Source organism: Pungitius pungitius, chromosome 19 (assembly GCF_949316345.1).
Source record: "Pungitius pungitius chromosome 19, fPunPun2.1, whole genome shotgun sequence".
NCBI classification, from domain to species: domain Eukaryota; kingdom Metazoa; phylum Chordata; class Actinopteri; order Perciformes; family Gasterosteidae; genus Pungitius; species Pungitius pungitius.
The window spans coordinates 9,599,995-9,612,332 of NC_084918.1; the positions used below are offsets into that span (position 1 = coordinate 9,599,995).

A 12,338-nucleotide genomic window follows, 5' to 3' on the forward strand; every position below is an offset into this window, starting at 1 on the left:
TCAGCTCCGGTCCTGTATTTTGGTTAAATTGTCACTGCTTACACGGGAGGTTTTCAATCCAACCAGGGCCTCCGCAATGGAAGTACTGCAGATACATTTCTGCAGGACTTGTATAGCATAGCAGCAGCAGCAGAGAATAAGGCATCAAGGATCTCCACTGGAATCCCAGTAACCACTGTGATGGAACATGGAGCATTTTTGAAAAAACGTTACAGGCTTTGCCTTCAATTAAAATGGCTTTGGCAAATACTGGAAAAGTAGTGGGGACATGGCTTTTTGGACATCTCCGGCAGCGAGAACTAATGTTTTCACATAACAGAAAGCAAACAACTTCCCGCTAAGGAATCGCAGCAGCAGTGCTATTTCTCTATGGTAATTCATTTATGTTTACACAGTAGAGTACATTTATTTTGCTTAGGGTTGCCTTTATGCAACGAGCCTTCGAGCCTCAATCCATCTAAATCTAATCTTAACTCTTGTTCGCTCATTGCTGTATCAATCGGCACATTACAGCCACGTGTACACTTGTCCCCGTTTAAAAGCAATTAAACAAAACACAGTTGTTTGTAACAGCGTCGTAATGCATTGAAGATGTTTGCACCAACTGCAGCATTTTACACACACGACTTTCCCCAGCTATTGCTTCTGCGCCCAGAGCAATGAGCAGCAGCTAGTTAAGTTATGCCATGGTCCACTGCTTCAAGGTGAGCCCACGAGTAAGGATAGCATCTCCTATTGACACCCGAAGCCCGCGCATCGACCAGACTTTGACTGACAGGCCCGGAAGCCTTGACTTCGTCCTATCTACCTCGCACTTATACCCGGGAAGCCAATAAAGCTTGTCTATATTTAAACTTCAGGACCAACAGGCAGATAGGGTAAACTGTTGAGGGAAGGTTTTACGGTCGTTCTCATTTCCTCAGACCTAAACAGATTCTTTTAATCCCACAGAATAGGAAAGTGCTTTGACGGAGCTGACAACACTGAGGCCGTAATGAGGAAGCTGATTTGTTATGACTACAGTGCAAGCACTTCTTTTAACGTCCAGCAGTTGAAGATTGTGTCTATTGATGTCATTTGAGTATGCAACACTGCCCCTAAAGAACCTCTCAGACTGCCATTTTCTTGCTTTCAAATCATTTAGCCACCAATTAGTAATGAAGGTCATGTCCGCGAGGAAAGTAATTTGGCAATAAATCCAATGCCGTCTTGGTACGTATCCCTGCGGAGCCGCTAATGCGGTGCCTGGTAACTCTTTTTAAGAAAGATTACAAGGATATGTCGAGCAATGGTCTGAGAAAAGAGTTTCTACGCGTTCACACTGACTTATCCAGTAGCTGCCCCTCACACGGTCCAAAGCATCCACAGGTTCAGTTCTTCAGGAGGGGGACGGGGAGTTACTTCATCAAGTCTTGCCTTCTGTATTTCTGTCACTACATGAATCTCAACTAAAGATCTCTCAACTTATTTTTGTCATGAAAGTTTTAAAAAAAAATCTGTCTTTTGTCCCTCTTTTGAATTACAGCGCCTTCTCCAGTTTCAACCGGTACACATTAAGTTTGACTTATTTAACGTGTCATTTTCTAATTAGAATAACGAGTGACCTGAACACAAGCACTGTTGATGTGGCATGTCCGCCCTCTACGACACTCTGGCTTAATGATCTGACATCTGTCAAATATGCAATAAAGGCTTATTTTGCTAATTTACACAAACGATAGAAGCTTATTTTCTCAAATGTAATTTTCTCAATGCGTAGTGGCCTTCTTTTACCTCTTGCCGTATTTTTGACTGTGTGAGTGCATTTGTTCTATGTCATTTTGTTTCTTTTCCGTGACCTTCTGCGAGGTTGGGTTGGGTAGGTGCAAAAAAGCTGTGCTAGTTACTGGATGTGGGGAAAAAGCATGGCGTTTGTTAAAACTTTTTCAAAAGCATTTACAACATAATCCAATGATTTTCACACGTGGCACTCATTGTCTTTTTTTTTTTCAGAAAAAAAATTCTCAACGCACTCCCTGATTGAATTAAAGTCATTATGCAAACAGTTTTGAGTGGTAAATTAGAGCCCAGGCAGGTGTTCCTTGAAACAAATGAAGATTGACTTCAAAATGCAGCAGTACTGGCATGAAAGCAATTGAAATGTGGAGTGCAACGCTAAGTACCAGAGTAAACAGACAACAGTGAAGAGTCCTGCATGACACCGATTCCCTTAGCCAGCCGCAAGAGAGAGAAGGCAAAAGCCTCAGCGAAAGCGAGTGGGAAAGTAGACTCTCAGTGTGTGTGTTTGTGCAGGAAGACTATTCATGAAAGTCAGAGCTCAACATATGATGCAGAATGACTTGCGGTGCACTTTATTAATTCCTTAAACTGCTTACAGATTGCAAATAAACACATTCCATCTCCGAGCGGTGCCTTTGATCTATTCCAGTGCTGCGGTGATATTCATCAAGGTGCCAGCGCATCCCCGTAGATTACGTCTATTGACTGCCATAACTGACTCATTTATCTGGAATACACAGTAAATGTCCTTATTGTTTACTTTCTATATTCTTTTTTGAAAGAAGAATATAGGAAGGTGGTTTATCCCTCCCATCTTTTTCATCCTTCTTAGTAATTTCCATCCCATTTGTTTTTAAAAATGTTCTCTTCCTTACCTCTTTCTTCCAATCAGGTAACCAGCTACTTTATTAATAAAAACTCATCTTCGCAAAAAGAACAGCTTCCTTCATTGGACTGGTCCTATTTCTTTCTTCTGCATCCACTACATGCACGTCTCTGTCCTTCCATTTCCTGCCTCTGCCCAACCTGTTACAGCGGTGTCAATAATATTGAATAATAACCGACCTCCATCCTTCTTCTACTGCTTTGCTGTGTCCAGGCTTTGTTTGTCCCCGCCATCCCCCGCGGGATGTCTGTTGGCCCCTTCCCCAAGGGACACGTGAGGATCTAAGCATCTAGGGATGGATATGTGAAGATGAGCTCCGTCCCACTGAGATAAAATGGGGTCAGAAGTCAAATTGAACATGGGGGCACCACCGACTTCAACTCAATATTCTTTGTGTGCATGTGTGATATAGTGTGGTTCTCTTTGTCTGTTGGGTTCTGTGTCCACGTGTGAATGAGCATGGTTGTACTTCGTCATCGGGAATGTCCAATCCTCTAGCACACGCTCTCTTATCTCCGGACTGACCCGGTGCAACAAAGTGAGCTTTTGTCTGAGCAAAGAGCGAGAAACAATGGGGCCACAAGTGCAGATACATACCGCCGCAGCACCGGGTGGTGCACGACACTGAACCCCATAGAAGGCCAGCGTGCACACGGATAACAGAGAGATTACATTACATTCCATGTCCAAAAGCCAAAGCCACTTACAATATGTGCCTTTCAACCATAAGGATACAAACCCAGAAGAACAAAAACAAGAAAGTGCAATTTCATCAAATAAGCCAATCTACAACTTGCTATCGATAAGAGCCATTATAAGTACAATTGAAGTGCTACAATTGGTTTAGTGTTTTTAGTCAAGGTGTAGTCTGAAGAGTCTTTAGATGGAAGAGGAGCCGGAACGAGACAAGGACATAAGAAGTGGAGAAAAGGAAAATAGGACGAATTAGATCAGTGGTCCCCAAACCACCACTTGATACCAGGGTGCGCTGAAAGAAAAATATTATATTTTGAAAATCTCCCAATTACATGCGCTGGATCCTTTTGACACATTTCCAAAAGTGTCACCACATGTGTTGTGCGCAGAGACTACTGACAAATTAGATAGCAAAATGTTGTTTCAACATAACTGCTCATTGTAACACCGGTGCTATCATCCCCACCTTTCAAAAGTCACAGCTACCCACTTCATTTAATTCAAAATAATACTTACAGAGACACACTGGTTGTTACTTGCTGAATTCCACGAGTGACACAGGTTTTAACCGCTAAGACCTTGTGACACATATGGGCAAACAAGATTCACACGCACACACATGCTCACCCTTCATCATTATTACCTGTCCTGAGGCTGGAGAACCAATGTCATGCTGGGAAATAACTGTAGCTGCACATTACACATATGCTGGAGGTGGTGTATGTGTGTGCGCATCTGTGAGATTGCGGTTAGCAGAGATGGAAGAAATAAAGGGCCTTTATTAGAATATTAAGTTCTTAGTGTGAGGCATGTAGCAGAACAGCGAATTATAGAAGCTCATACTGTATAATGTTGGTTTGCTCAGGTGGGTGTTCATATTTAATCCATACATTTGTTTGCCTCCACAGATATCCGTGTATCTTTCTGCAATAAATGCTGCACATCTGAGTGTAGTTGAAGGAGTGTGTGTATATGCTCATCTTAGTTTCTGTGCGTGGGCGTTCAGCCGGCTGTATGTGTGTGTGTGTGGGTGTGTGTGTCTCCAGTGCCGCGGCTAACTTGTTTCGCTCTCGCCCTCCAGGTTAAGTCAACATTGACCAGCAATGGTAAACCACCACACTTGCTCGTAGGGACGTAAATGTTACGCACACATTTTCTGTGATTATTTGCAGGCACTGAAGCAAAGAAAAAGTAGAGCCAAATTGCCATTAAATAAAAACTCAAACAGATGAAAAGAAAGGACACAGAACAAAACACATTGCTAGAGAAAGAGGGAGAGGCCTGATGCTTCCACTGCATTCTTTCCAGATGTTATGCCTTTGAGTCCTTTAATCTTTTAAGAACTGTGATTTAATATAAGACATCAATCAGGTGAAATGTTAAATTGTTATGCCTCTGAAGGAGCTAAATTTGAACAGCCTTGGCTTCTGCATTGTGAAAAGTAACATGTAGCAGCTCCACTGATCCTTGCATCTGCACACCTCACCGTACACACACGTTCAAGTACTATTTAAATCTCTCCGCGGGCCAAAGCAGCAGAATCTAGCATGGAGAATAAACGTAGCTTAACCCGTAATATATGTATACGTGCGAGGGAGATGAGGTGCACGTTTAGCCACAGCCACGGTACCTGTGACCAGCTCTCTGATCTCCACATCTGCAGTTTTCCTCAGCAGGCGGACCAAGGCAGGAATCCCGCCGCAGTTCTTCAGGGCAATTTTGTTCTCATCGTTGGCCTTGCCATACACCAGGTTCCTCAGGGCTCCGCAGGCGCTGCGGTGAACCTCACTCATCCTGTGGTCCAGGAGGTCGACCAGCAGCTGGATGCCTCCCTGTCTGCGGATCTGAGGATCAAAGGAGACGAATTGTTAAAAGATTCAACAAGAAAAACATCACTAACCAACATATTACCCACTCCGCCACCAGAAAGGTGTTCAATAAAATGATCAACATTTGTATATGCAAGTAACTACTTATGTGTTTTCAGGATTTGTGTGCGGCCTATAGTATCTGTCAGTTCTGCCAATAAGATTAACAACCCAGAGTGTACTAATTAAAGATAATACAACACAGCTAATGACTGTGCTTTCACAAAATCACACTTAATCACACTGGTGAGGGAAGGAACGGAGCAGTGAAACCCGCTTTGCTTATAATCTAACAAAACGTAGCGTTATATTAATTTTGCTTGTCCTTCTGCGTGTCTGTGTTGAATAACTGCTCATAACGAGCCTAAACTGGACATATGAGGGGCTTCTTTAGAACACCAAAAGACCTAAAGCATATGGGAACAAAAATAATATACTGCGCTGAACTCACTGCTTCTGCATTTAGCTAAAAGAGTTTTAATTGAAAAGAAGAAGATTTAAAAAGGCTTTGTAAAATGTTCCTATTAATACTTAGAAGTCTGCTCCCAGACATTTGCATCTAATATTTATTTAGTGATTAAAATATGAATGAATTAAACCTAATGGCAAAATTCAGGGTGACTAATATGCTCTCAAATTGATGTTGAGATTTTTTGGTTTTAACCAAGTAATCATACCAGTGTGACTCCTCAAACACCCTCAATAGTAGAATCAACAGGCTATATGAAACATATTCATGGATGGATACAAGCAACATCTTCACTCTCCAAACTGCTCATCTAACTCTGTATTCTATGTGAGTCTGTGTTTGCTAAGTAAATACACACATTCGCACCAAGAACACACAAAGAGCGAATAACAAATAAGCCAATCAGTGCAGATTTATGATTGTGTTCCTGATTCTGAGAGACAAGACATTCAGGGCCGTTAGCCCAGTGGAGATCACATTGAGGGCACTCGGGTGTTACACATTGTTTCTTCCCCCTACGGTGTTACCTATTATGCCTTCCCACCATGGCGATACAAGCATTGCCTTCTCCCTACGTTGGTGCATTTTAAAGCCTCCCACTTTGCTTCTCCCCTGCAGGGATCTTCATCGGCCTTAGGGGGCCACAGAGCTTACAGCAAGTCGTGTTTAGTCCAATCGACAGGGGTGTGTACTAATCACCAGAAGCAGGCTGCTGTGATCTCCACAGGGGCCAGTTGTTCAAAACATTTAATCTGGATCAAAATTATCCGCATTTGGAAATCCCCTTTTTTCCTATCCAGGATCAGGTAATCCATCTTACTTTTATGCCGGTTTTTCAAAGCAACATTGGACTGGATCACTCTGATCCAGATACACAGTTTTCAAGATTACCAAATCCGGATTACAGTGCTCTAAATGGGACAACATATCACAATGTGGGCTATGTAAAGAACAGGTAGAAGTAAGAGCCAACATAGGGTCACTGTAAGTGTTTATTTTGAGCCAAAACACAAAAATAACATAAACATCCACTTCCATTCATAATTTAACTTTAATTAAATTATATTAAATAATAATTATATTAAATAATTACTTTTATGACCCCTCATCTGAACCACAACAAATAAAAAACAAATATACATTAACAAATACATAGTGGATATTTTGAAAACATCTAAAAAATAAAATGGCTAAATATCCAATTGTTAACGAAATAAAGAATGTTCAGGGTTCTTAGCATTTACCAGCATTTCCAAGCCCTGCTTTTAGGAGGCGGATCTGAAGTTTGATTTGTCTGATTTGTTCCTCTGCCAGGAATATCTGTGCTTCTGCTCTTTCAGTTTCTCGTTTAAGAAGTGATTCATAGGCATCATCATTATTATTCGGCAAAGGATGCTTCAAGCCTCTTTTCTGAGCTCCTGTGACTGCTGGCTCTACCAGTGAGGATCCAGGTTGTTCTTCAATAATAGGGCTGAGATCCAGAATGAATGTTTCCTCTGCATTAGGAAGAACTGGCTCACTTTCCTCTACAATTGTAGGCTCACCATCCCCTACAACACCATGAATCCCATGCAGAGCTTTAGAGTTCTCACCTCCAATAATGTCCAGAACCACATCTGTGTATTCACCTTTCTTAAAGGGTTTGTTGCCTGTTTGGGTGTTTTTTGCCTCAGCAAGGTCTTTCGTTGCTCTGGCCCTCAGATTCTTCGATCTAAATTTCACTTGCTCCAAGGTCCTCTTCTGGCCAGACCCCATTGCATTTACATTCTGGGTGATTTCAACCCAAATGTCTTTCTTCCTTTTGTTAGTCACCATTCCACCTGCAACAGAGCTTCCTACTATTGAGGCATAATGGCACTTAACACCCTCCAGCAGTGCATGGGTTTCTGCAACAGTGAAATTAGGTCCTTTTGAGTCCATGGTTTCACCGCTTCTGTTGTAGTGAAAATAGTATTTGTAGGCCTTGGGCATGATTGATTTAATTGAACACAAGCCACAGCACGTCAGCCAATTGGTGTGTGGGTATTTGACAGCCATCTTATATTCAGCCTTTCTCAGAGGACTTAGAGAGAGACACTGACATGGCAGGTATTGTCCATCGCTACCACCGTGTTGGTGGAAGAGGATACCGTCAAAGGGTGTATGTTGAGCGTGCACAACCACTGGAGCAATACACCACTGAAGAACTGTATGCTCGCTTTCGCTTTGGGAATGCTGATATTAAGTACATTGCAGACCTTGTCAGGCCAAAACTTCAACGGAGAACCCGAAGGAGCCACAGTCTGTCTGTGGAAGAACAGGTCCTCTTTGCTCTGCGCTTCTATGCATCTGGGACTTTCTACCAAGTTGTTGGTGACAATATAGGAGTGGACAAATCAACTGAGTGATGTAGTGAAAGCTGTGTCAATTGCATTGGCCAGCCTGGTCAATCAGTTTGTTTCACTTCCAAAGGATGTCCAGATTGCCCAGACCAAGCACAAGTTTTTTCTTTTGGGGAATATGCCCAATACTATTGGGGTTATTGACTGCACTCATGTGCATATCCAAGCACCTCATGAGAGGGATTGGGAGTACATCAACCGAAAGGGGAGGCGCAGCATCAACATCCAACTTGTGGGCGATGCTGACCTCATCATCACAAACTGTGTCGTGAAGTGGCCTGGGTCTGTTCATGATGCACGCATCCTGAGAGAGAGTGCTTTATACAGAGAGCTCCAAACCAACCGACCGGATGGCATAATATTAGGAGACAGTGCCTATCCACTCCTACCATGGCTGATGACTCCTTTTCTTGCAGCAACCACACCTGCGCAGGCACGCTTCAACACTGCTCATTGCAAAACAAGATGTGCAATTGAGCGTTTAAATGGAGTTCTGAAGAGACGCTTTGCATGCCTTAACTACTTGCGAGTGGAACCACAGGGAGCATGCAACATAATACTTGCATGTATCGTCCTGCACAACATCGCTACCAGGCGCAATGTCCCTCTCTGTGATGATGTTTGTGATGCACCTGGGCCTGTTGAAGAACCAGACCAACCTCTGGTGGTCTGTCAGAATCAGGGACTGACTGGACGTATAGTAAGGGATGCAATTGTTAGACATTATTTTTGACAGGCTCATCTCTGATGATTGTTTCTTTGAAATTAATATACGGTGATGAATGACCAAAAAATGAATATATTATTTTAGTTTATTGAAATCTGTTTGGGGGATTATTTCATGGGGACACAATCATTTTTATTTTATTTTTACTTTACTATACTGAATAGCTTAATTGTTAGCCTATGTCTACTTTATCACTGTTACAACGGTTACACAAGTTAAGTGCAAAATATAAATAAAAGTATATACACTAAATGATACAAATGTATTATTTGACCAATTTTAAAGTTTTACTACATTTTCTTCCTAAAAACCACCTTGAAATCCTACCCCCTGTTGGGATCAGGATAATCCTGTTTTTTTGGATCAAAGTTATCCAAATCCCACTGACAAGTTTTGAACAACACAAACTGAAGGTTTGATCCAGATTAAAACTAGGATTGGATTCCCTGATCTAATCTGATTTCAGATTCCTTCTTTCCCTTTTGAACAACTCATTTTCAAGATTTGATCCAATCCGATAACCAAAATCCGATCAGTTTACCTTTGAACAACTGGCCCCTGGAGTAAAGCAACAGGCATAGTTACTCATCCAGATAACTGGAAAAACTGTTTTTCACGGTTGACTGCATAATCAGGCTTCTTGAAAACCTCCATTATTTTGTTGCACATTCTCCACAACACTAGGGATATCAGGCACATGTACTCTAAACTGTTCCTTAATGTTTGTTTTAATTGTGAAGCAACAAATGGTTGGAATGTACCATTCAGACATGTTGACAGGGATGCAATGAATAGACTTTCCTGTGATTATGCCTGCAGATCATTATTTTTTCATTACATCTCAAGCATTTGCCATGAAGAGTCCAATAAAAAAGGAAAAGGAAAAGAACAAAACATATTCACGCCGGAGAGAGTGTTTACAAGTGCAATATAACTTTGATTGAAAAAAGATTGATAAGTGTGGGCAAGGTGGGGAGAGAGGATTACTGTGAAAGGAGGGAAAGAAAGTGGCGAGGGCAGAGAGTGGGTGGAGGCTTGTGATGACACAGCAAGAGTTTATCGAGGAAAATGACTTTGCTTATCTATTCAATTAAAATGGATTAAGGGATGCAATGAATGGCAAACTAACCTTGCACCACTGGCCACAATTTCCTCAACCAGATTTGTTGCTTCATTTTATGCCCACCAGTCCTCACCTCAACCCCTCTGCACCTCTCACCCTCCCCTTTCCACTCTTGTGCTCCTCTCCTCTTTATTCTTGTGTCAGTTAATCGCTTATTTCATAAAAACCTTCGGGCTATTACTCCGAAATGCCTCGTAGAGTCACCTACAAGGCTCGACAATACCTCTGTGCCCATCCCTCTATTTCATTTAAGGAAGATCAGAAGCGCTGATTGATTGGTCTTTGTCTCGTGCTGTTTTGCAGGTAACCCATGGCGACGGCATTGCCGTGGTAACAGTTAGCAGGGGTGACAACTGAGATAGTGGGAATCGGTGGTGCTGGCGCTATAAAAGTGGGAGGCTCATGCCAGGATTGGTGGCACGTCTAAGGAGTGTGTTCCAGTCATTACATTGGAAACAACAATTAGCAGCAGAGTTGTGTGCAATGACACAGGGTGAAGACGTGTCACACCTTTCAACCTCATGCCGGCATACACACACACGCGTGGGCATTTGTTTTTAGCTGACACTGAGCCGCGGGCTAAATTCATTTTAGAGCCTTTCAACCTTCGGCTAATTAAGTTCCTGGCCCGGGGCTAATATTTCCCTCTAGAGCCCTCTAAACTGGGCCAAACATGCCATTAACCTATTGCTAATATTGTTCTGAAGAAGAAAAACAGCTCATTTTAAAGTAAGAATATCACCAATAAGACCCCCAACATACCTTGACAAGTACACTAGAGCCACTACTCTGTTGTTTGAAAATGATGGCAAAAGAGAAGCACTACTCTTGGCAGCAGGGGAGAGTGTTAAATAATCTCAGTGTGTGAGTATACGTGCAGGTGCGTTGGTTGGTGGGTGGTCCTCTGTGGTTTCATACTCATGACCATTTATTAAGATGTACACACATTTATTTTCTGCACCAGAGCGCGGAACTGAGGTGACCAGACCAGGGTATTGTGTTTTGTTAAGAAATCAACATCAGGAAAGAGGCTTTTCTCTTCCAGAAATATGGCTAAACAAATTAAAAAAAGGTATTTTGAATTAAAGTGGTCATTGATGACCTTTTTGAAATTTTTGCCACTGGTGGGAATTTCCATTGGGATTAAAAATAAACCTTGCGTCTACTCCCATTCACTATTTTACAGAGTAATCAGAGTGTAAAATTGCATACACAGAATGCGTAAAGAGGCTCGGTAACATGAAATATCATTTCAATATTTGCCATAGATCATTCACGGTGTCTGTTACATCTTTCATGCTGATCTCTGTTCAAAGTTTGCCAGTTTCACAGTTCACGCTCTAAACAATCTAAAACCAGAAAGAAAGGAAAGAAAACATTTCATATAGTAAAATGGTGCAGGGGGGGTTGTGGGGGTGACACCGTGTCAGGGGGCACGTTCCTCTCCCCCCAACCGGTCTATTGGATAAATAGATATCGACAAGGCTGCTACACAAAATGAATTACTGATGTGACTGAACTCTAGTCTGACACTGTGTGTGTGTGTGTGTTGTGCTTCTGCGAGGGTGTAGCTAAAGGTGATGGAGGCATAAGTCAATAGTGTCATGAGTACGTACGTACTCAAGATGGCAGTTTGCAAGTGAGCATCAAAGTGTGTGTGTGTGTAGAAGAGGGGGGGTATAAAGGATGTTTAAAATGAATATGGCCAATTGCCTCCACGCTCAACTGTAATCTTTCTCTCGAGGTACATGTGAATGGATACAAGCATACAGGAAGTGGCCGCACTCCACATCAACGCATGACCTTAAATGCACCAACAGACAGCAAATAATCTCACACAACGACTTGAAATATCAAGAGACAGAAAAACCACAGGGTGCGTGCTTGTTCCCATCCTGATAACAGTAAGTCATATTTTCGGCGAATAACAAGTCATGTTCGCGGCTGTGTCTAGCGGCTCAGTGTGTCCCCTGCCATCTGTGTTTATCTGGCTAACTGGGAGATAAGACTTTAGTCTTCAGTGCTTCACAAATAGCTACAATCTAAGTTTGTATTGCCTGTTACTGGAAGTGAGATGGCCCATCTTACATGTAAGCTATGCTGTGTGTTTGGTGGATCTTTTACACTACCTGCCACACTAGTTGACATTTTTGGTAGCTATCATTTTGTAAGAGTGGCACATTGTTAAATGCCTTGTATTACAAAGCATGATACAAAGATGAATTATGTAAATATATATGACTAACCATCAAACATTGTGTTTTGCCTTTGGGATAAGTGGATACCTGCGTGAGACGGGGCACACCAGAGAACCTGAGCAAAACCACAACATGTGACCCCCCTAAAGGAAAAGCACCCCCAGGTACAGAGGACCTCCTTTTAGGAAATGTCAACTGTGTCAACAAGAAA

The 12,338-nt window shown here is 42.2% G+C and overlaps 1 protein-coding gene across 1 annotated transcript in view; it reads right to left on the reverse strand.

Annotated features, from left to right (window-relative positions):
* The window catches only part of ctnnd2a (catenin (cadherin-associated protein), delta 2a), a 221,281-nt gene that overhangs the window by 71,772 nt on the left and 137,171 nt on the right, over window positions 1-12,338 (reverse strand). The window contains exon 14 of the mRNA XM_037455312.2: window positions 4,992-5,205. Coding sequence (XP_037311209.2) covers window positions 4,992-5,205 — 214 coding nt within the window. The remainder of the gene's footprint in view (window positions 1-4,991; window positions 5,206-12,338) is intronic.